This window comes from Eumetopias jubatus, unplaced genomic scaffold (assembly GCF_037043125.1).
Source record: "Eumetopias jubatus isolate StellerSeaLion01/CBP00866 unplaced genomic scaffold, mEumJub1_p1.0 scaffold_16, whole genome shotgun sequence".
Classification (NCBI taxonomy): domain Eukaryota; kingdom Metazoa; phylum Chordata; class Mammalia; order Carnivora; family Otariidae; genus Eumetopias; species Eumetopias jubatus.
Genome location: NW_028274822.1, coordinates 83,231,739 through 83,256,254, shown reverse-complemented (window position 1 = coordinate 83,256,254; position 24,516 = coordinate 83,231,739). Strand labels below are relative to the sequence as shown.

At 52.3% G+C, this 24,516-nt stretch overlaps 1 protein-coding gene across 6 annotated transcripts in view; it reads left to right on the top strand.

Annotated features, from left to right (window-relative positions):
- SDSL (serine dehydratase like) overlaps window positions 1-7,326 on the top strand; it is a 15,312-nt gene extending 7,986 nt beyond the window's left edge. For all 6 annotated transcript variants that reach the window (XM_028116695.2, XM_088019421.1, XM_028116696.2 and 3 more), the window contains 4 exons: window positions 910-998; window positions 1,703-1,930; window positions 6,049-6,173; window positions 6,957-7,326. In XM_028116695.2, coding sequence (XP_027972496.2) covers window positions 910-998; window positions 1,703-1,930; window positions 6,049-6,173; window positions 6,957-7,150 — 636 coding nt within the window. In that variant the 3' untranslated portion in view covers window positions 7,151-7,326. The remainder of the gene's footprint in view (window positions 1-909; window positions 999-1,702; window positions 1,931-6,048; window positions 6,174-6,956) is intronic.
- Window positions 7,327-24,516: the final 17,190 nt, after the last annotated feature.

Sequence of the window (24,516 nt, the reverse complement as noted above, 5' to 3'; positions counted from 1 at the left end):
GGGGGCTGTTATTGCCACTTAGCTTCTGCTGAAATTGGCCAGTGTGGGGAGGGGCCCCTCCGAAATCCTGTCTTAGTTTGGGTTCCCCAGAAGCAGACCCTGAGACAAGGATTAGGGTGCATTAGTTTATTTGGGAGGTGCTTGCAGAGAACGTGGGGGATAGAAGTGAGACAGGGAGGAGAAGAAAGCTCACAGTGGCTGTCAATGGCTTGTCACCTCTGTGGCAACTGGGGTTCAGTCCCCACAGGGAGCCTCGGGGCTCCTGTGGAGGAGACACACAGAGAGGGGTCAGAGGGCCACTCTTGGGGCACCTGCCCCTTGGCACTGCAGGCTGCCCTGCCCACTGCCCCGCAAAGTCCCCCAGCCAGAAAATACCCTGCAAGCGACCTCTGAGCTGGGCCGTGGGGATGCGGACTTCTGCCACAGATTTGACGTCAAGCCCGTGAGAAAAGTGCACCCAGCCCTGATGTGGTCCGTGCAGGTCTGTCGAGACCCAGGCTACCTCTGGCTGCTCGAACTTAACCGGCAGGTCATCCGTTGGCCGATGGCTCATTTTCATGGACACCATCTGTAGTGGCCAAGTTGCTCTTTGGGGCTCTGATTTGAGGGGGCTTCTCCCCTACTGGCTTGTTAGAAGTGGAAACCACTTAGCTGGCCTTGGAGCTCCCCCTCCCCTAGCACTGCAGGCTGACCGTTGGGATTGTGGAAAGCACATGACATCCATTTATCCAGGTGGAAGCCTCTGCCTTTGTCCCAGGAGGCTGCAGGGCACACCCCGGCTCTGGTCTCACCCTTGGGGTTCTCCCCAGCCCGTCAGACCCTGGGGCCATGCAGGAGACCTCAGGCTCTGCTCCAGCCTCCAGAGCGGTCCACCTCCTGGGGCTCCTGAGGCCCTTGGTTTCTCTTTAGGTCTGGGACGAGGCCAGTCTGAAGGCGCAAGAGTTGGCCACGAGGGATGGTTGGGTGAACGTCCCTCCATTTGACCACCCCCTGATCTGGTAAGGTTGTTGCCCCTCCCCCATGGAGCTCAGAGCCCAGACCCTTATTGAGTTGGGGTCCTTCCAGTGGACAGAAGGGGAAACTGAGGCCTAGAGAGGAGAAGAGGCTTGGAAGCCAGGCACATTAGAGTTCAGGCCCTGCTTCTGTCACTTGCAAGTTGTGTGACTCTACAAAGTATCTCTCCTCCGCATGCCTCAGTTTCCACATGTGTACAATGGAAATGGCAATAATCAATCCTGCTTAGTGAGTGTACTTCAGGAGGCATCTAATCCATTTGATCCTCCCCAGAGCCCTAGAGGTGGGTGTTGTATGTCCATTCCACAGGCACAGAGGGGTCAAGGAACTTGCCCGAGATCACATAGCTAGTAAGTGGCCCAGACATTGGGTCCCAGGCCCAGAACTTGACGGTTGCCAATTGATATGCTGGTCCCCTCTTAAGCACACATGCTAATGCTGCCTCTTTCCAAGGTTGTGGAGGGGATTAAATGGGATAATGTCTGAGAACATGGCTGGGAGGTTGATGGAAGGGAAAGAATGAGTGAATGAATGAATTGAGTGGATGAAAGCTGAGTGAGCTAAGTGTTGCAGGGTCTCTGCTCCCCTTGCTGTGGATGGGGATTGGAGTGGCGATAAGGAGAGTTTGTGCATATGTCAGCCTTTGGGAATGGGGGCCTTTCTCACCCTGCTTTCTCCTTCCCCCCAGGGAAGGCCACGCCAGCCTGGTGCGAGAGCTGAAGGCAGCACTGGGGGCCCCACCGGGGGCCCTGGTGCTGGCAGTAGGGGGTGGAGGGCTCCTGGCTGGGGTGTCAGCTGGCCTGGCAGAGGTGGGCTGGCAGCATGTGCCCATCATAGCTGTGGAGACCCAAGGGGCACACTGTTTCAATGCAGCCGTCAAGGCGGGCAGGCTAGTCACGCTGCCGGACATCACCAGGTAGGCATGGGCTGGGGGCATTTGTGGTGGGCTGGAGGGTGGGGGTGTTGCCGTCCTAGGGCCTCTCAGTCCCAACCAGTGGAGGTAGGGCGTACCCAAGAGACTCAACTTCACCCTAGGACTCCAACCACAATAATGTTAGAAGGCAATGCCAAAAAAGTAGATGGATATGATTCATTTAAGTTTCATTAATTAATTAAACAAGTTTCATTGTTCTGTATCGTAAAAGCAGTTTAAGTGTGTTGCAGGTAAGTGAGAATATGTAGGCAAGCAATAAGCAACAGAAAACAAAACGGCACCTTCAGTTTCACCATCCAGAGATGAACAATGGGTTACATTTTCCCGGTCTTTGTTTTTCCCCCGTGCATGCATAGTTACATACAAGTGAAATGTGCCTGGCACGTAGTAGGTGCTCAACAAATGTTTGTGAAATGAATGAATGAATCGATCATATATTTTTAAGTTAGGATCATATCCTTCCTAAACTCTGTTTTTCTAGGTCATATTGTATATCATGAACATAGTTTCATTTTTTCTGCAATATCATTAGAGAAGTGTTTCCTTATTACTTTATGTAACTGATTTTAATTCAACTGAGGAAAAGTTCTTATGAACCAACTAACTAACTAATAGAGAGTGGCCAGCCTCCAGACCTTGCCTCATCTTATATCCTTTACCAGCATCACCACCATCATCTTCACAGATGCTGTTAGTTTCCTAAGGCTGCCATAAAGATGACCACAAACTAGGTGGCTTAAAAGAACAGAAATGCATTCTTTCTTAGCCCTGGAAGCTAAAAGTGTGACATCAAGGTACTAGCAGGGCCACCCTCCCTCTGAAGGCCCTAGGGGAGGAGCATCCTTCCTTGCCTCCTTCAGCTTCTGGTGGTTGTTGGCAATCCTTGGTGTTCCTTGGCTTGTAGCCACCTCATTCTGCCTCTGTCTTCATATGACCTTCTCCTCCGTGTGTCTGTTCTCCTCTTGTAAGGGAACCAGTCACTGAATTTTGGTTCAGCTTAATCCAGTATGACCTTATCTTATTCCATCTGCAAAGACTCTATTTCCAAATTAGGTCACATTCTGAGGTTCTGTATGGAAGGGAATTTTGGGGGGAGACACTGTTCCACCCCCTACAGATGCCAGTACTGCCCATATTTTATTAAGCACCCATTAGGTGCTAGAACTTAGGATATCATGGTGTATGACAGCAAGGTGGCTGAAATCAGGACAGCCTATTAAGTCATCTCTGTTAAGCACCTATTGTGTGCAAGATTCTGGCTGGCCAGTTAGAGAAACGGTCCTTGCTTCAAGGAGGATTCTATCTGGACATATGGGTCTCCTTAATGTCTTTCTGGTACCATCTCCACTCCTTTCTGACGCCACCCACCCTCCAGCGTCTCTGTGCTGCCTTTCCCTGAATATTATCTGTGCCTCTAACTTCTGAGCCTTTCCTTTCCCTTCCACTTGAAATACCAGTCCCTCTTATGTGGATGAAATCCTCCAAGGCTCAGCTGGGCAGTTGCCTCCCATATGTAAAGACCCCAAAGACACTCCGTGTCACTCTTCAGCCATGAAAGAGCTTGTGGATGGGCTGGCTTGGGCCCCTAATTGGAAGGAGGGGCTTGAGGATGGGGACTGGCTATTGAGCTCTGAGTCCCTGGTACCTCTCTCAGAGCCTGGCACAGTGCAGCACTAAGTGAAGCTCACGGACTTGACATTTTTGTAAATGACGTCCATCCCGGTGCTCTGACCGGACCCACCTGGCAGTCACCTTGCTGAGTTCTGTCCACTCTCCCACCGGACTCCAGCTCCTCTCCAGCCCTTGTCCCCACACCAGGGCATCAGCACTCCCCGGGATGGCTGTCACAGCCTCCCTCCATCCCCTGGCTATGCTTGGTGCTCTTTTTGATAACAGCTTTATTGAGATATACTTCATGTGTCATGCAATTCATCCACTTAGAGTGTTTAGTTCAGTGATTTTAAGTATATTCAGAGTTGTGCCTCCATCACCCAAATCACTTTTAGAACATTTTCATCACCCCTCCCCAAACCCCTCCTCCCCTCCAGCCCCTGCTGATTACTGCTCTACTGCCTGTCTCTATGGACTTGCTTGCTGGGGACATTTCATTTGGATGAAGTCATACAATACGTGGCCTTTTGTGTCTGGCTTCTCTCACTCAGCCTCATGTCTTCTGGGTTCATCCATGTTGTCATCTGCACTCCATTCCTTTTTGTGGCCCAAATACTATTCCATCGTGTGGCTGGACCCCATCTTGTTTATCCAACCCTCGGTTGCTGGACGTTTGGGCTGTTTGTGTTTTGGGCTATGATGAGTCGTGCTGCTACAAACACTTGTATGGGCATTTGCATGGGGACGAATGTGTCCATTTCTCTGGGCTGCATCCCTGCAAGTGGTGTCGCTGTTTCCTCTTTGCGCTGAGTCCTTTGCCTACCTTTGGGCAGGGTGTCTGTCCTTCCTCCGCTGCTGACCTACGGGCCTCTTCATCCCCCACTTACACCCCTCAATGCCTTCCCCAGGCTCTCAGGCCCAGATCCACACTCCTCTCGGCCCCACTCCAGCCACTGGCCTATCTTCCGGCCCCTTGGATAGGTCACACTCTTTCCTATCACCAACCTCTGTGCATGCTGTTCCCTCTGCCTGGAACATTCTACCCCCTCCCCTTCCCTCCTTTCGGCTGGGATCTCTCACCCCAGAGAGATTGGCCCCGCAACCCTGCCTCGGGTAGGGTGCCCTCCCAATGGTCTCCCTCTACTTACAACTTAATTCTATGTTTCCCCTCCCAGACTTTGTTCTTATTTATTAATTAATTAATTTATTTATAATTGATGCTTATAGTCAACCTGCAATATCATATTCATTTCGGGCGTGCCACGTAGTGATCCGGGAATCCTATACATTCCGCTGTGCTCACCACCACGAGTAGAGTCACCACCTGTCACTACACAAAGCGATGACCGTAGTATTGACTATTCCCTGTGCTGGACTTTTTGTCCCCGTGGCTTATTAATTTTATAACTGGAAGTTCATACCTCTCCATCCTCTGTACCTGTGTCGCCCCACGCCCTTCCCCCGACCCTCACTGGCAACCACTACTGGCTTGTCTGTAGTTCTGAGTCGGAGTCTCTCTTGCTGTCGTTGTTGACTTTGTTCTTAGTAACAGCAATGCTAACAGCCACCGCCAACCCTTCGGTAGAACTTACTACGTGCCGGGCCCTCTTCTAGACGCTCCACCCCCATGACAATCTCATGAACCCGGGACTGTCGTTACCTCCATTTCTCAGACGGAGGAAGCTGAGGCTCGGGGGGGGGGGGGTGCAGTGACCTTCACGAGGTCCCACTGCTAGCGCGGGGCCCAGGTTTGAAACCAGGCAGCCTGGCTCCCGAGTCTGTGCTCTGGGCTACTCAGGCCAGTTCTCATGGGCTCTCCAAAGGCTCTCCCGGGCCTGAAACGCTGCCCAGCTCAGGAAGGTACCGGCAGGTGGGTGATCCCAAGCACAGAGATAAACAGCATGGATCCTGGAGCCAGACTGCCTGGATTTGAATCCACATTCTGCTCCGTACTGACTAGCTGTGTGTCCTTGAGCTAGTTCCTTAACCTCCCTGAGCCTCTCAGGTTCCTCCCTTGTAAAATGGAGCTCATACATTTCTAACTCAAGGGGAGATTACAAGGATTATGACAGAAAACACTTGTATCTGTCACCTGGTAGATAGTCCATAAATACTAGTTATCATATAGACATGAGAAGTGGTTATTACTGAATAAGATGCAAACGAATCCATTCCCCTGCTTGGCTTTCACTTTAAATTTACCCCAAAAAATCTCAAATGGGGTATGTACACGGAAGACCACAATCACGGTTATAGAGTTGGAGGGCATGTTGCGCATTTGTCGGTCATTCGAGGGGCACCCGATCTGGGGGCACCTCCTCTGTGCCCGTGCTGTGCTAGGCTCCTGCGACGCTGAGCCCCGGCCCGTTGCAGGACAGGAGGGGGCCCTGGGGCTTGGAGGGCTGGATCGGTAAGGGGCAGAGGCCTGAGGATTCACCGGCTCTGCCCCACACCCTGGCACTCCCTGCCCGGCCTGCCCTCTCCTGCAGCGTGGCCAAGAGCCTGGGTGCCAAGACTGTGGCTGCGAGGGCCCTGGCGTGCGTGCAGGAACTGGAGATCATCTCTGAGGTGGTGGAGGATGTCCAGGCTGTGAGCGCCGTGCAGCAGTTCCTGGGTGAGTGAGCCTTGCCCTCCCTCCGCAGGCTCGGGGACCTATGAAGGCCCTGGGTCTCTGGGTGTTCACTCCCTGTCAGTTTCATGTGACTCGGGTCTACTCAGTCATCATGGCGCCTCCTCAGGTAGCCTCCTCCAGTCTTCCACCCTCTTCCCACCTAGGCTGGAGACTTCCCATGCACCAGGCCCTCTGTTCATAGCTGCCTGGTTCTTATTCATCTACAGCGCTAGATGTAAACCCCATGAGGGTGAGGCCTGGTGTGTCTTCTTTACTGCTGTGCCCCCAGGACCTTCCTAGCATAGGGCCTGGCAGGGAGTGGCTACTCAGTAAATATTTGTTAAATGAATGGGTGAATGTATGAGTGAGCGGAAAGGTAGATAATGGATGGATGGACAGACGGACACATTGCTTAATGGACACATTGATGGATGGACAGAGAGACAGTCAAGTGATGGATAGGGGATGGATAGATGAATGCATGGATGGATGAATGGACGCATGGATGGATGGATGGTTACATTGATTGATGGATACACTAATGGATGGACAGACAGTCAAATGATGGATAGAGGAATGGATGGATGGATAGATGGATGAAAGGTGGATGGATGGAGGGATGGATGGTCAGATTGATGGATGGAGAGAGGGTCAGACGAATGATGGATTGTGAGCTGGCTGGCTGGCTGGCTTCGTGGATTTGCAGTGCCCAGAGCCTACCGAGCACTAACTGCTTCTTCCTCCCTTTCTCTCTTCTCATCCACCCTGTTCTTCTGCTCTGGGCAGATGACGAGCGCATGTTGGTGGAGCCTGCCTGCGGGGCAGCTCTGGCTGTCATCTACTCAGGCCTCCTGGGGAGACTCCAGGCTGAGGGCCGCCTGCGCCCCTCCCTGGCCTCGGTCGTGGTCATTGTGTGTGGAGGCAACAGCATCGATGGTGGAGGGCTGCAGGCTCTGAAAGCCCGGCTGGGTCAGAGCTGAGGGCTCCTTGTCTGGGATGGACACCCCTGTAGCTGGCTGAGGCTTGCTCCCTGTGCTCATGGCTGGCGGTGGAAGCTGCCCCCTGCTTCTGTACGAGCTGCCTCCTGCAGGAAGCCCTCCTGAAATGCTTCCCTTGGCTGCCCTGCAGCCCTGGCCAATAAACACTCTGCGTTGAATTTGTAAGTCCAGCCGGTCCCCTCTTTCTGGCTTCGTGAGCTCATAGAAGGCACGCAGCAACCTCGAGGCTGGCTCTGCAGTGAAGAGACTCTACATCACATAGCTTAGGCAATAAAGCCAAGGATTCAAACCTTGGGTCTCTAAGACAGTCCAGTCATGCTGAAGTCCTGACAGGGCTTCCCTCACCTGGGGGACCTGCCCAGGAGGAGAGGGGGGCATTCTGTGCAGCTCTGCTCAGGCCCGAGTGGGCAAGGACAATATCACCTGGCTTTATCGAGTGCTTTGTATGTGCCAGGAACTCTGCTAAGACCTTTCTACTCATTGCCTTCTTTAATGTTCACAAAGGCACTCTGACGCAGAAACCATTATATCATCCCTGTTCTAAAGATGGGGAAACTGAGGCACGGGGCGGTGACCGAACCCACTCAAGGTCCTAGTGGCCGCATGGCCCAGCCAGGCTCAAACTTTGTGATTTTCAGTATAACTCTGTATTTCTTGGACCTCAGCCTTTTCGTGTGCCGGTTGGTGGTGATGGGACCCTGGGGATGGAAGCAGGACCTCCAGGTTGGTCTGGACACACCTGTGGGTCACAAGGAGGGTGGGTGCTGGTCCTGGAATTGGGCATCTCTCCCCGGTGGGAAGCATCTCTTAGGAAACGGAGGGGAAATTAGAATCTTTTGGAGCCACCAGGGGGCAGCAAAGTGTCTCTGATGGGGAAGCAGGGCCCTGGGCAGGGGAGGCCCCCCCGCCCCCGGCCCCTCCAGCCTCCCTTGGCTCTTCCCCTCGGGGGCCCTCACCCCAGCTGGGGGGGTGCTGAGGTCCCAGAGATGGCTGGCCCACAAGATCTTGGCATTGGGGAGCCCTAGCCAACCCTCACTGCCCTGCTGGAAACAAGGCTCAGAGAGTGTGGGGTCCACCTGGCAGGTGGTAGGTAGTGAGGCCTCCCACCGGGGCCCCCTTTCCTGCCTCCTGCAGGCTGTGTGTGCGTGGGCAAGTGCCCTCCCTTCTCAGGGCCTCCGGCCTCACCTCTGTGCTGGAAGACGCCCACTTGTGGCTTCCCAACTCCTTTCCTTTCCCCCGGCTGACCCCCGCCCACGCGGCCCCTCCCTCCCTCCCTCAAGAGGAGAATTTGAGAGCCACAGGGAGCTCCCTCTGCCTCTGTCCCATTCTCTCCTGGACCCCGGACACTGCCCTTGATTGCCAGCACTGCGCCTCCCGAAGCCACCCGGCCCAGCCTTACCTTGGAATCCTACAGTGTGAGCTCCGCAGAACAGAGGGGGCGCAGAGAGCCCCAGCAGTGGACTCAGCCAGAAGCGAGCCTGACGCTGTTCCTCCTCACTAGCCTTGGGCAAGCAGTGCTCTGCTTCAGAGCCTCAGTGTTCTGATCTGTAAGATGGGTGGTTTGTGGATTCTTGCTATGGACCTGGCATATTTCTTACTATCTCCTGAACACTCCTCCCCAGCAATGAGGGGAGGGGAGGAGCCAGAATGTACTCATGTCTTGAGTAACCTACTGTGTGCAGATGGGCCTTAGCAGTCATTTCATTTAACCCCCCGCAACTACCCACGTGGTCGATACTGTTACGTTCATTTTTGCAAATGAGGAAACTGAGGCACAGAGAAGTTGAGTGGCAGAGCTCACCTCAGTCCCAGGTGCTCTGTCTCCCCGTCAGGCTGCTGCCCTTGGCCGCACTCCTGGGAGACTTGTCAGCTGCTGTTTGCTCTCCTCCTGGTCGCAGCGAGCCGGAGATAAGAAGCCGAGGGGCCTGTTGACCCCATTCAGATAACACCCGCCAATGACCTTACTGTAGCCCTTCCTTGTTGACACCCCAGGAATGCCAAGGGCAGGGTGGAGGCTCAGGGAGAGGGCGAGGACATGAGTGGTCGAAGCCGAGGCCGTGGATGCCACGCACGGATGCCGTGGTCTGGTGTCGCAGGCTGGGCACCGGGCACAGGGACCCTCACTTTCCACCTCTGCCCTCTCACACCGCTCCGTGGGGGGAATGGGGAGCCTGGAGGACAGTCCCGGGAGCAGGAGCGTCTCTGTGTTTGTCCACGGCTGTGCGGAGAGCTCGGCAGCCTGGGCCGCCAGGTGTGTGTACCTGCCCTGGACACGCCCAGCTCCCCCTCCCCCTGCTGGGGCCCCTGCCCTGGGCTGGAGGACCCCTTGGGCTCCCTGTGGGTTTCCTCTGTCCCCTCGCCAGGCTGACTCCGGCACCCTGCCTCCTGAGGCCTCTCTTCCATCTAGTCCTTTATTCCAGCCTCAAGCCTGGGAATCCAGACAAGGAGGGCAGTGGGGAGGGGACCCAGCGTCATACCACTGCTCCTTCCCCTTCCCCAGCCTTGGCAAGAGCCCGCACAGGGCAGGACACGAGGCCCAGTTCCTGCAGAGCAGGGTCTGACCCTCTTGTGGGGGGACGTGCGGGCTGAGGCTGAGGCTTTGTGTCCCAAGTGGTCTGTGTGTGGTTGTGTGTGCACCTGGGTGCCTGTGACCTTGCATGCATGCATCAACCTGTGGGAGAGTGCACACACTCATGTATTTATGACGGAATATTGCCATTAAGTGAGGGCTATTTGAGTTCCCTCCAAGTGTGTAATGCTTCACATTTTTGCATTTGGGACTTACCATCTCATCACTAGCCACATATCAAGCTTCAGTGTCTGCAGTGAGGTAGGCAAGGAGCTAGACGCTTGGGAACGGTGGGGATTGGAGCAAACTGAAAGCTTCTGTTCTGTCGAAAGGAGGCAGCCACTGCTCAAGGCCAGTATAACGGATCTCCCGATTGTTGAGCTCAGATTCAAAGCAATTTAGGAAACACCATATGCTCTCTTTGCCCACATATTTATATAAAGCCTCTGACAAGTCCTGCAAGAAGGTGACTGTTCTGAATCGGGAGGAGGAGCACGTGACCACAGCCTGACCCAGTTTGAGGCTTGTATCTCCCCTGGCCACAGTGATTGGTTCAAGGGTGGAGCCAGGAGCCAAGCTGTCAAGTTAGACTGTCAGGACTCCCAGAGGGAATTGGGGGGCACCCACGGATTGTTTATTTATGCAGGCCAGTGCCTTCTCCTTTATGCTTCAGCCCACGATTTCTGTCTCTTGGGACAGGAAGAACCCTGACCGATGGGCCACACCATTCATACAGGTCTCCTGAATTGTACTCACTTGCTTTGAGCTGCCTAGGTTTGAGCCCAATCTGGGGTTGGCCCTCGGCAAAAATGAGGCCAATCTGGGTGGTTGGTTTTTCATTCTCTGCCTGTGTTGGGGTGCACTTTTCATTCTTGTTTGCAGGCACAAGGATTCATGCTGCTTGCCTTTACAGGGAGAGCAAAGCAGAACCCAATGTAATAGTAATGATGTTGCGGAGGGTGGGAGGTAATGTTTTATGAAGCTGGGAGGGTGTTTTATTTTTTTTATTTTTATTTTTTTAAAAGATTATTTATTTGTGAGAGAGGGAATGAGAGATAGAGAGCACGAGAGGGAAGAGGGTCAGAGGGAGAAGCAGACTCCCTGCTGAGCAGGGAGCCTGATGTGGGACTCGGTCCCGGGACTCCAGGATCATGACCTGAGCCACCCAGGCGCCCTGGGAGGGTGTTTTAAATCAGTGGGTAGGAGCCTCTTTTGGAAGTAGCTGGTGTGAGTGGCGGTTGGGGTTGGTGGAAGCCAGAGACGCCATCAGCCCTAAGAAGACAGTTGCCTAATTTTTCCATGCACCCTTGGGGCCTGGGGCCAGCATCACTCTGACTCAGAGCCTCATGCCCATCTTTCCTGGGAGGCCTTGGTAGGACTGTTAACTGACAGGGAGGAGGTGGATGAGGCTTAGAGAGGGGCAGCTCCTCACTCCGGGACACCTGGGGTGAGGGCCCAAGACTCTTCACGGTGGCCTGGTAGTGCTCTTTGTTCTTATGAGGGTGTAGAGCTCACATATTCCTAATCTCTATGTCCAGCCCCTCCAGAGTTTCTGGGGCAGACTGGCCTCTCGGGGTCCCATGCAGAGGGGTAACGAAGGATCCATCCCAGACGTGCACACCCAGTTACATTATTTTGTGTTGCTGGTTTGTTTCAGAATGAATGAATGCACATGAGTATATCAGGATTAGGTTCAGCTTTGTAATTCAGAAAAGACAAAATAAGTGGCTTAACCAAAATAGATGTTTATTTCTCTTTCACTTAAAAGCCTGCAGTTAGGTAGCCTAGGGCTGGTGTAGTGTCTCATTGGTATAAAAGACCCCAACTCCTTTGCTTTTGGTTGCTCAGCTGTGAATGAATTCCATTCCCATGGTCACCTCATAGTCCTGGATGGATGCTGGGAGGCCAGCCATTATATCCTCATTCCAGGCAGCAGGAAGGAGGAAAGGATGAAGAAAGGCATATTTCTTCTCTTTAAGGATACTCCCTGTAATTAATACACAGTATTTCTGCTCATAGCCCATTGGTCAGAACTTAGTCACATGCCATAGCTAGCTGCAAGGGCGTCTGGGAAATGTAGTCTTTATAACAGGCAGCCATATGCCCAGTAAAAACCAGAGGTTCTCCTACAGGGAAAGAAGAATAAATGAATATTGAGGGATGGCAAGAAGTCTTTGGCTTACAGAATAAATGTGTACACATACAGATGAAGTCATTATAATGAAAAGACCCCAAACTACAACACAAGTTCTGAGAAGGTAGGCAGCTCTGTTCCACTAGGTTTTACAGGGACCCAGGTTCCTTCTATCCTATTGTATACCATCCCTGAAAATACCGTCTTCATCCACAAAGTCTAAATTGGTCCATAATAACCAAGGCTGCAGTGGGGGAAGGAGTAAATAGAGGGCAAGAAGTTTCCTGTTTAAGGGCATCACCTGGATGTGCACACTTTGCATCCCCTCACAGCCCACAGGCCAAGACTTAACCACATGGCTCACCTAGCTGCAAAGGAGTATGGGAAATGTAGTCTGTAGCCCAGGAGGTGCTCACCCAACTGAAGCTCTGGGAGAGGAGATTTGGGACCAAAGGGCAATTAGCGGTCTTCACTAGGTTAAGGACTGAAGGGGTGGGTAATTGAGCAGCCGTGGATGAGGGGGTGGGAGGGACCCCAACTGGACTGAAGTCTGTCTGTGCTGGAGTTAGATGCTCAGATGCCCAACTCCAGACTCACCTCTCCTTGGCTGGGTGATGCTGGGCAGGACCCTGGAGGCTTTGACCATCTGATCTGACCATGTGGTTTGCTTTGGAGAAGAGGTGATGAGTTTGGAGAAATATTGAGAAAGTGGAATTGACACAACCTGGTGATTGATTTAGTGGTGAGGGGGCTCCCAGGGTTGGTGACCATCTGGGAAAATGGCTGAGAAGAGAGATCCAAAAAGAGGAAGCATGTGAGAAGAGCCAATGGATCCATCCATCCATCCATCCATCCATCCATCCATCCATTCATTCATCCATCCAACAATTCATTTAGCAAATATTTATTAAGCACCTACTCTGTGTTGGACATTTTCGTAGGTGCTGGGAATACAGCAAAAGCCCTGGCCTCAGGGAGCTTACATTCTGATGGAGAGAGACAGACAATAACAAATCCCCAATAAAAATATGATGTGTCAGATGCTGATAGATGCTGTGAGGAAGGATGGGGCAGGATAAAGAGAGACAGAATGCCTGGGAAGAAGTGGGAGGCTATTTTATTTTGTTGGAGTATGCCAAAGCAATCCCAGGCATCAGGTAGTTTCACTCATAAAGTATGTCGCTATGGTCCCTAACAGGTCAGGAAAAACATTTTTTTAATGTAAGGATCATACGATTACTTCATCGATCACAATTAACAAATAGCTCCTTAATGTTATCTGCTACTCAGGCTGTATTCAGCTTTTCCCGGATGGTCTTGAAAATGTCTTGTTGGTTTGTTGGAATCAGGGTCCAAAGGGTTCGCATTGCATTTGGTTGTGAATTGGGTCTCTTGCTTCTCTTAATCTATTGGTAGGTTGAGGTAGGATGGTCCAAGTAGGCCTCTTAGAAAAGGTGAAATCTGAGTTGAGGTCTGAAAGAAATGAAGGAACAAGCCATGTGGGGCATGTGGGGGAAGAGCAGCGGGGACAGCGTGTGCAAAGGTCCTGAGGTAGGGACATGTGAGGAGGCCAGTGTGGTGGCAGGGCAGTGGGTAAGGGAGAGAATGGCAGAAGATGGTAGAAGACAGACAGAGAGGTAAAGTGAGTGTGTGTGTGTGTGTAGGGAAGGAAACAGGACATTGGATCATGGAGGGTCTTGTAGGCTGTGGTTAAGACTGTGGTTTTTTACTCTGAGCATGAGGGAGAACCCTGGGACAGTAGAGCATGAGACCACATCCCTGCCTGCATCCCTCAGCCCCGTCCCCAGCTTAGAGTTCCATCTCCTCCAGAGACACCGCTGTCTCTGCAATGGACACTATTGGTGGCCCTCCCCCTGACTCAAACCCTTTGATCAGGTGGGTTCCCCAGCTGCTGGGGGTGTGGCCGCTAACAGCCCACAGCTGCTCCCACCCTTCTCCAGAAAATAGCCAATGGGAACGGCTGTGTCCAGAGATGCATGAGAGGTCACGCCTTCCTGGGGTAGTCCATAGCCAGTGACTAATGGAGGGATAGAAAAGGCAGACCCCCTTGCAAGCTCCAGGAGGGGCAGCTCGGTGGTGCCATCCATGGAGCAGGGATCCCAGTGGGTGGTGGGGGGGATCAGGCTGAGGCCGGACTCCCCGGGAACCCTCCCCTCCCTCTGTTCACTCCCACTGGCCTCCTACTCCAGCCCTCCCTCCAGGAGTCGGGTGCCAAGAATCCCTGGCCTAGGCTCTGCTTGTGGAAAACCCACACTAAATGGACCCTCCCTCCCCTCTCCCTGTCCCATCGGCCTCTCCCTTCCCCAGTGTTTGTGCTTTTTAAACTTCACCAAAAATGTCATGGGCTGGTTTCTCTCATTGCTTCCAAACTCCCTGATAAATTCCACTGGCCGGGCAACCCCAGGAGAGGTTTTCTGGAGCAAGGAACCCCATAAATCACCTTGCTGCCACTCCGGCGTGGGCAATATCTTATGTAAAAAGGTGTTTCCTGGGAGCGCCACAGGCAGGAGAATCCTATTACAAGCTGCCCCATTAATTATCAAGAGTCAAATCGACCCTTTGCTGCAATTTTTTATCTTAAGTCCGAAAACTGATTACCTTCACCAATCCTTCCTCTCTGCCCCCACCCCCCCAAAAAAAGAAAGAAAAAAACCAACCCAAAGAATAAAATAAATGTTTGAAGAACAAATACCAAAGTTTCTCCATTTAGGGAAGAACCAGCAGAGAGAGAAGTAGCTGGGAAAGGGCCTTTTATCTTCCTTGTAAGGTAAAAGGTAGCGAGTGCTTAGCCTGGGCATGGCTTATATACTTTCCTTGACTCGTCAAGCCTAGGAAGTGGGAACTTTAATCCGTCCCACATTATAGATGAGGTAAGCTGAGGCTCATTTGAGGTTATGTGATGTAGCCCTTTCTTCTGTAAGGTGAGCAGAGAGTGGACCAGGCTGAGTATTTAAAGACCTAGGTTCAAACTCCACCTCTGCTTCTTACTAGGTGGGACTCTGAGCATGTGAATTTACCTCTCTGAACCTCAGTTTCCCCTCCTGCAAAACAAGGAATAAAAGACACTGGTCCCCCTGCCCAGTCTTGAGGCTGCCCCCCCTATCTGTTTGGAGTCTTGAAGAAGCCTAAGTCGGATCTTTGTCCCCTCCTGTCACCCTGCTTAAATCCTCCCATTTCCCCGCTGCATGTAGGATGAAGGGCCCACCCCTCACCTTGGCCTACAGAACCCTATATCATCTGACCTCTGCTGACCTTTCAGACCCCAGCTCCTGCCTTGTCCCGGCTCCTCCTCTCCTCACTCCCCAAATTGCAGCCACACCAGCCTCCTTCTCTTCCTAGAATTCACCAAGCTCGACCTTGCCTCAGGGCCATTGTCAGTGCTGTTCCCTTTGCCCATCACACTCTTCCCCCAGATCTCAGCTAAGTGGGCACTTCTCATGCAGGCCTTACCTCCGAGGGGCCCTCCTGGATCACAGCCTTGCCTCACAGGGCTGAGTCTAGGTTGAGGCAAGCAAGGCACTCACCTGGGGGGCAAAAAGTAAGGGGTGCCCCAAACTAAGCGGTCAAGATAAATTATATTGTAATAAAACATTTTTTCAATTAAAATTAATGCGAAAGAAATTTGTGATGAATATCGTAGTGACATTTGTAAATAAAGATAGGATCTCACTTGGCCTTGCAATGTCTCACCTCACCGAATCCCAGGCCTGTCAGATCTTGTCTTGATGGAAAAGGTTGCCATTTTTGCTCATTATGGGCTATTTTGCATTAATTTGATTTTTCAAAATATTATATGAAAACACGATTTACCTTGATAACTGAGGTTTTGGGGCGCGTCTCTCCTGCCCCACCACCTAAATTTTGCACCCAAGGCGCGCACCCCTCTGGCCAGGCACCTCTCCCAGCACCCAGGCCCTCTTGATCTCATTGCCTTCTCTTCCTACTGCTGTTTGAAATGATGGCTTTTCTCCCTTGGCTCTTGTCTCTCCCAGTGAAACATCAGCTCCATGGGGCCTGGGCTGGATCCTGTTGTACTCACATCTGTAGTTCAGAGCCCAGAAGAATGCCCAGTGCATACTAGGCATTCAGCAGATATTTGCTGAAAGAATGAATGAATGAATGAATGGAGAGAAAGTTCAAGAAGTCAGGCAGGTGTCTGTCTGTACAACGTGGCTACGGGGTCTTTGGTCCACCTCCCAGCCCCATTTTTCCGATCAGGAGGCTGAGGCCCAGAGGGGGTGAATAACCTAGTCAGCCCCACACAGGAGAATCCCATGGGGCTGCGCGTTGACCACAGAGAAGTGTCTGGTGACCTGAAGTGGGCCAGGTAGGGGCCAGCTCTCCTGGAGTGTGCACATTCCTGAAACCTGGTCCTCAAACTCCCGTTACTGGCTCGGGTTGTGCGGATCCATGCATCATCTTTAATGTTACCCAGTTCATACGTTTCTTGAAACCTTAAATGCCTTTTAGAAAGAGAACGTTATCACCACTCTAAATGGAGAAACGGTATCACTTCCCAGAATTAGGTAATAAACATAGCGATAAATAAAAGGAAAAACAAAATGATGCCTTGATGTTGTGGCTGGCTTCTGTTGTGCCAAGTCTCCGAGCCTGCCTGCAATGCGTTTGATAAGCAAGTGGGAGACGGGTGTTTAAGACACACTAGCACCCAACAGAGACTGGCCCTAAGACAGAGGAGTGGAAAAGCACCCCAAAGAGTGACTTCCTGCTGTGTATCAGGCTCATGTGAAAATGCCCAGTTCCTCCAGAGGTCCCTGCCCATCTCTGCAGGAAACCCTACCTTGATTAAATAATGGTCTGGCAGAACCACACAATGATGCCGGTTTTATTTCGGGGAACCCCCAAAAAAGTGCATGAAGCAAACTCCCTCCAGTAAGGTCCGCCAGGGGGAGCTGGAGCCCGAGCCCCCCCCATCTGTCTACAACAGAAGCTCCAAAGATTCTTCATGCAGCAGCGATTGATTTTTTTAGTGAGGTTTGGGTGTCCTGTAGGTCCCAAACATAATAAAATTGCATTTCTTTCTTTTTTCTTTCATTTTTTAAAAGATTTTTATTTATTTATTTGACAGAGTGACAGAGAGAGAGCACAAGTAGGCAGAGCGGCAGGCAGAGGGAGAGGGAGAAGCAGACTCTCTGCTGAGTGGGGAGCTGGATGCGGGGCTCGATCCCAGGACCCCAGGATCATGACCTGAGCTGAAGGCAGCTGCCCAACCGATTGAGCCTCCCAGGCGCCCCTTTTTCCTTTCATTTTTAAAAAATGAGGTGAAACACAATGTAAAATTAATCGCGAGAAAGGGAACAATTCGGAGGCGTTCAGCACATTCATAACGTGGTGCAACCACCTTCTCTCTCCAGTTGCAGGACATTTCCATCACCCCAAAAGGAAACTCTGTGCCCAGTAAGCAGCCACTTCCCATCCCCCCCAACCTCTGTGCCCAGTAAGCAGACACTTCCCATCCCCCCCACCTCTGTGCCCAGTAAGCTGCCACTTCCCATCCCCCCCAACCTCTGTGCCCAGTAAGCAGCCACTTGCCATCCCTTCCTCCCCCCCGCCCCCAGCCTGTTTTCTGCGTCTATGGATGTGTCTGTTCTGGACATTTCATCTAGATAAGACCAGACAATATGGGGCCCCTGGGTGGCTCAGTCGTTAAGCGTCTGCCTTCGGCTCAGGTCATGATCCCAGGGTCCTGGGATCGAGCCCCGCGTAGGGCTCCCTGCTCAGCGGGAAGCCTGCTTCTCCCTCTCCCACTCCCCCTGCTTGTGTTCCCTCTCTTGCTGTGTCTCTTTAAAGAAAAAAAAAAAAAAGACCAGACAATATGTGGTTTTCTTTTTTTAAAGATATTTTTATTTATTTTTGAGAGAGAGAGAGAGAGAGACCACAAGCAGGGGTGGGGGGTGGGCAGAGAGAGAGAGAAGCAGGCTCCCCAGTGAGCAGGGAGTTGGAATATGTGGTTTTCTTGTGCCTGGCTTCTTTCCCTTAGCATCATGTTTTTGAGGTTCCCCTGTGTCTTAGCAGGTGTCAGTCCTTCGTTCCTTTTTTAAGATTTTATTTATTTGACAGAGAGAGAGACAGCGAGAGAGGGAACACAAGCAGGGGGAGTGGGAGAGGGAGAAGCAGGCTTCCTGTGGAGCAGGGAGCCCGATGTGGGACTCGATCCCAGGACCCTGGGACAATGACCTGAGCTGAAGGCAGATGCTTAACGACTGAGCCACCCTGGCGCCCGCCAAATTATTCTTGATTAAGCCTTGACCTCCTACTACGTGCCAGACACATTCTTATCATCGCAGGCCCTATAATTTTCCAGCTGGCAACATGGATATCTTTAAGTATGTTCTGGAAAGAAAGAAATTGCGTTATCTGTCCAAATAGGCTGTGAAATTAGTCCTTGTTTTAAAAAATGCTTTAGGCCCTTCTTCATAGAAGAAAACAGGTTCATGGTAACAACAGCATCCACTAAGAGGTCATTGTTATTCTAACTATACCATTATTATGTCAATCAGGGTCTGACAATGAACCCTTGGGGTTAGATCTGATTGTACCCTTTCTATACACCTCGAACCAAGTTGCTGACAGCCTGGGGATGGGGACAGAGACACCGCGTGCGTTGGGATGTTACATGGAGGCAGATGTGGACACTGGCTCGGCTGGTGGCTTCATCTTCCCTTAGCCTGACTGCGGAGTTGGGGACCCTGTTGCTTCTGAGCAAAGAAGACTTAACATGGTGAGGTTTTTCTCCAGCGAGAAAGGGATCACTCAGAATCTGGGTGTGCTCTAAGCCACTACTTCAGAAACCAACCGTGCACTCCGATCCCCTGAGCGCCAGACGCATTCTGGCTCTGAAGTTCCAGGGTGGAGCCCGAGATTCTTCATTTCTACCTGGCTCCCAGGTGCTGCTGCTGAGGACCACACTTGGAGTATCGCTGGGCTGGACGACCTGGACTTGGTTTCCAACTCTGCTCTTAACTCTCTGTGGGAGCTTAGGCCAGTCTCTTACCCTCTCTGAGTCTGTTTATTTACCTGGTCAATGGGGGCATTGTCCTCCATCTGGAACATTCTCTGAAGGATTAAAAAAAAAAAAAAGTGGTGTTGGCACCAGAAAGCCACGGGCACCTGCTGCGGTGAGGGATTTCCTCCCAGAGCTCCCAGGAGCCCATCATCAGGTGCTAGGGGTATGTGGGGGTGGTCCTGAGCTCTGGCACAAAATGCAGAAAGAGGAGGCCAGAGGCAGCAGGGCCCCAGAGAAGTGGCGAGAGAGGTTTCCGTTCATCACAGAAATGGCCCATTTGCAATGATCGGTTGCCCAGGTGTTAATAACGCTAATGGTATAGGAAGGGTAAACTCGGTCACTTGGCTGAACAGAAGAAATATGCAGAGAAGTGTTCAGGTTTCCATAAATCAGCCGTGTGCGGCGCTACGAGGGAGACAGGACTTAAAATTCCGGTCAGGAGATGGGTATTCTCATAATCCGAGCTGGAGAGGTAATTTATTCTGTTTATATCTTTTTACTGCACGACAAGGCTTGGGAGAAGGAGCCCTCCACAGCCATTCTGCATTTTAAATATTAGTCCTAAGCACAGTGGGTCAGCTTTCGTGCTCTGTGGGGTGTTCATTTCAGGGCAGGGGCACAGGGCTGGGGCCGGGGGAGAGCATGATGATGGGGGCTGGAACACATGTGGTTTCACTGGCCGGTGTTGCCCGAATGACAGCCTGGGGGCCGCCAGGGACAGGCGACAGGCCTCTTTTGCCCCAAGCTGGAGGGCATAGCCAGGAGCTTGCTAGCCTCCTTACTGGCACGGCTTGGAGTATTTTTTTCCCCTCTCGGAAGTCTTTTATTTTTAAATGATAATAAATACAGGTGATGAAGAGATGGAAGGAGAGGAACAGATATATCAACGGAGGTAGAAGGGGATGGTGGGGGGAGGGGGAGTGGGAGAAACAAGGGCAAGGTGGAGAAGCCCGAAGTCCCTGTGTCTTTTGACCTTGGCAGTTTTCATTATGCCCTTTGCCCTCTGGCTGGTTTTGTTGAGGCCCCTCCCTTCCCCCCAACAAAATCCAGTGAGGTGGCTTCTAGTGAGAATTAGCATTCATTAGAGTCTCTCCTAAAGGATCTCTTTTTATGGTACGGAAGCTGGAATGCATGCGTTCATTGGTGTAGTTGCTCCGCAGAGAACGAGGCCTTGCCCGGGCCAGGCTCTGTCCCGGGTCCAGGGGCAACAGGAGCTTCTGGAGGCAAGAGCTCTGGATTCAAAGCCTAGGTCTGTGGTCACTCCCTGGCTGGGTGACCCCAGGCAGCTCACTTCACCTCTTGGGGCTCAGTCTTCTCATCTGCAAAGTGGGGTTAATGACATTCATGCTGAAAGGCATGTGAGGGTCTAAGGGAAGGAACTTCAGATAGACAAGACTTTGCCGGGCAGTGGTCCTGCAATGCCAGCCATGGGCCAGGAGGCCTGGGGAGATAGGTACTTCTAGCAAGCACCACCCTCTGATCACACTTTGAGAAAATGGTTGGGGGTGTCCAGGGACCAGCAATCCTGCCCAGCTCTCCCCTTTCCCTGTCTAGCCTTCCTGAGAAACTGCCTCCCTAACTTAGTGCACCCAATGCCATGACTGTGGGCCCCGTAGGGGCACTGGGGTGGGGTGGGTGGGGCTGGGGTTTCTTCTCTTCGAGTCCCTGGGTCCAGCAGGCTCTTGGAGAGCTGAGAGAAGCTCACAGGAGTGGGGGTTGGTTTGAGCTGATTTTGACAAGCCCCCTCCCGCTTGTCCTCCTCCAAGGAAGCTGGTGGGGGCAAGGGGATGGGGGTGGGGATTGAACCTGGGACCCAGATTTCCAGAACCTTGGCCACAGGTCGAATGACATCCCTCCAACGTGGATGAAATGCCCTTGTGAGCCCGTTTTGCAGTGGGGTAAACCAAGGCTCAGAAAGGTGACACAGTGACCAGTGAGATAGTCTCCCACACCCCAGGGCCCTTGCTCTGTTCTGCCCCCACCCTCCTTCCAGGTGACCACTGCTCCCATCCTGCCTCGCTCAAGAACACTCAGAGGAAGGGCGCTGGGAGTTAGCCCCAGGTACTGACCTGGACCCCACAGCTGCCCCTCCCTCCTGGAATCTGGTGTCCTGAACAGCGTCAAAGATCTCGATGGGACCACCCCAGGGTTATTCAAGTAACTCCCTGATGCATGGGTAGGCTCCTTCCGCTCCCCATGCTCCCAGATGAAAACTGTGGGCCTGGGAAGGGCAGGTATGTAATCTCTGTACACATGTGTGTGCACACATGTGCACAAGGATATGAGGCTTGGGTCTGTGTGTGTCCACAGGGGCTGGGCATGTGGGTGCAAAGCAAGTATGTGGGGGCGCCTGGGTGGCTCAGTCGGTTAAGCGTCTGCCTTCGGCTCAGGTCATGATCCTCGGGTCTTGGGATCGAGTCCCGCATCGGGCTCCCTGCTCGGCGGGAAGCCTGCTTCTCCCTCTGCCTCTGCCTGCTGCTCCCCCTGCTCGTGCTCTCTGTCGTGCACATGTTTTTGTATGTGTGAATGTGCAATTGTGTGAGCATATACATGTTTGGGGTGTGTGTGTGTGTGTGTGTGTGTGTGTGTGTGTGTGTGTAGCTGGATCAGGGGAGGAGAGGAGTGGGGCTACAGTGAATTCTCACCCCGCGGGTCCACTCAGCTGCCCCCCTGACCCTCTGGATCAAGTTTTTTTTACGTGGGTAGGCGGCTGGGGGTCTGAGCACACCCACAGGAGGGAGTCCTCCCACCTCGTGCAAATCCCCTTCGCCCCGCTCCACCCTGCTTCTGTGCCCCTGTCACAGGCCTGTCTGCAGGGGGCGAAGGTGAGTCCACTCCCCTGAACTTCACTTCCCCAGGTCTCTCTCTGGTGAAAGTTCTAAGTGAGCCGATCTTGAAAAATTCCCATGTGCCCAGCAAATGTTTGGGGCCCTGGCAGAGATGGGGCCCAGAATCTTGCAAGTTCTCTCTTGGGTTCTGTGATTCATCACGATCAGGGCACCATTGTGGAGTAGCAGCACAACCCAATACGTACATGGGCTTGAATCCCTGCTCTGCCACTCCCCAGCTACGTGACCTTGGGCAAGTCCCTTGACCTCCGTGAGCATCCTCATGGGGCAAATAATACCTACCCTGCTACAAGTCCAAAGATTTAGCTAGGAGGATATTTATTCCAGCATGGTTTAAAGTGATAAAACAACAACAACAACAAAAAAAAAACACAAATGGAAACAGACCCAAATGTCCAATAACAGAACTGGTTAAAAAGAAAACAAAAACCAAAAAAGGATGGGTCACCCATCACCAGCAGGTTTCAGCCTGTCACCACCGAGGATGACATAACTCTGACTGTGATCAATTTATTAATCGGGGAGATATTGCTGACTGAACCAGAGCAGGTAACCACATGGCGCGTAGAGAATGATCTCTAGTTTCAAAATGAAGAAAAAAAGAAAAGTCTGGAAGGAAGGGCATCAAATACATTACCAAGGTGCTTGAGATTCTGGGTGATTACATTTTCTTCCCTTTGTTTATCTGAAATTTCTAAATTTTCCTCAATGAGCAAGGAGCATTCATCTGAGAAAGACAAACGCGTATAAAGAAAAGAAATCCAAGCCACCTTGCATTATTCTCACGAGGTCCACATACAAGAGGGACAGATGAGCAGGACTCTTAGGGTATGCCTATTCCTTGGTGGTCCACTTCTCCTCCTCTCCCCCGCCCCCTTCCCCCACCCTGTGCCCAGCTGCCACTAAAGTGGGCAAGCCCCCCGCCCCCAGCTTGGATGAAAAGGGACCTAAGGCAGGACACACTCACATTTATTTTCATCTCCCTCATCTGCTTTTCTATCCCTACAGTGACCGAGTTGGAAGGGAAGGTAGGAAAACCTCCCTCCCATCCCCATTTTTGCAAGTAAGGAGACAGGCCTTGTCTTCCGGTAGTGGCTCAAGCCTCCCAAATCTCATCTAACACTCTTCCCATCACACTGATTTACCCAATGGTACCAGCATTCCTTCCACTGGAGTTGCAGACTACATCAGCTTTGCCCTCCTTGGGGTCCTTCTGCCCTAATACAGCCTTGCAGATAACTGGAGTCAGCTTACCAGCCCGCCAGAATTACATGAGGCCTCATTAGGAGGGAAGCTAGAGTTCTTCTGACACCCCGGGGGACAAACACATCACACAACCATTCATTCGTCAAATATCTTGAAGACCTACTGTGTGCAGGGTAGGCTTGTATTAGATGGTGGTCTTTATAGAAAGCACGGGGCCATACTGTGCCCGGCACATAGTGACCGTCAAAAAAAAAAAAAAAAAAGGCAGCCGCTTTCATTTCCTGGTGATTCTCAAAAGCACCCCCCTCCAGATGGCTTTATACCCATCAAGTCTGTTTTACGAGGGACACGTGAACTAGAGAGAAGAAGGACTCTGTTCACTTGGAGGGACTCTGGGAGCAGGCACACACAAAAGAAAACCACACAGCACTGAGGGAAAAAAGAATTTTTTTTTATTAATCTTTCTTTTTTAAAAAAGTTGATTTTTTTGTTTTTTGCGGTTTTTTTTTTTTTAGGTAAACCTCTTTCTGTCTCCCCTCCCTCACTCCGCCCACCCTCCTCTTAAAAATATAAAAATGTCCAACCCCAGATAACTAGAGTACAATAAATAAACAGTAAACACAAAAACATACTTTATTTGTTTCTTCTTTATACAAAATAAGGAAACTAGAAGCGATCGACTTCCAAAAAAGTATAATACTGTACATCCTGACGACCCAGCCTCCAGGCCCCGGGCAGGGAGGGTGGTCTGTGGGCCTGAGCCCAGAAATCTTGGCGCCTTGCCCAAGGGGAGAGCAGGGTGGGCAAGTGTTCCAGTCCGGCCTGGACCCCTGGGCTCACAATAAATGTCAAAGGAAGGAAGGGTTGGGGGTGGGGGTTGCCTGGCCCGGGGCCCGTGAGGTCCGGACCGCCCCCTTCCTAGAAAGCTGACCTTGATCCTCAAGTATGGCCACCAGGGGGGGCCCGCGCGCAGGCGGCTCCGTCCTCCTCCCGGGGACACCCCCACTCAAGCGCGCTCCTCTCTCGCTTTCTCTCCATCTTCCCGTGCTCTCTCCGGCTGGCGCTCTCTCCATCTTCTCTCTTCCTCATTTTGCTCCCTTCCCTCGCTCTCCCTTCACTCTCTCTCTTTTTCTTATCATCTTGTTTTAAAGACGGGGAAAGCAGAGTGAGAAATAAGGTTACCCAAATGCCACTTGGATTGCAGAGAGGGGGTTAAATCAGCTCCGCCCCTTGGCCTCAACCCTCTGTTGGTCCGAAGAGGTGGTGGTAGGGGTCGGGGGAAGTCTAGAGCGTGCTTGAAATCTCTCGACCCTCCGCGGTATCGACTTTGGTCCCAAGCACCGCTCGCGCCGCCGGGGGACTGCTGGCAAGCGGGCCGGGGGAGGGGGGATACCCCGCGGCGCCGGCGGGGTGGACCCGGGGGCGCCCCCCGCGCGCCCCGCCGAGTAGCCGCGGCCGCTGCGTGCGGACCCGGGAGGGAAGCCCTGAGGGCGGCGTGTCGGTTCGGACGGCTGCGTCCGGGGGCGGCCCGGCCCGGCGGCC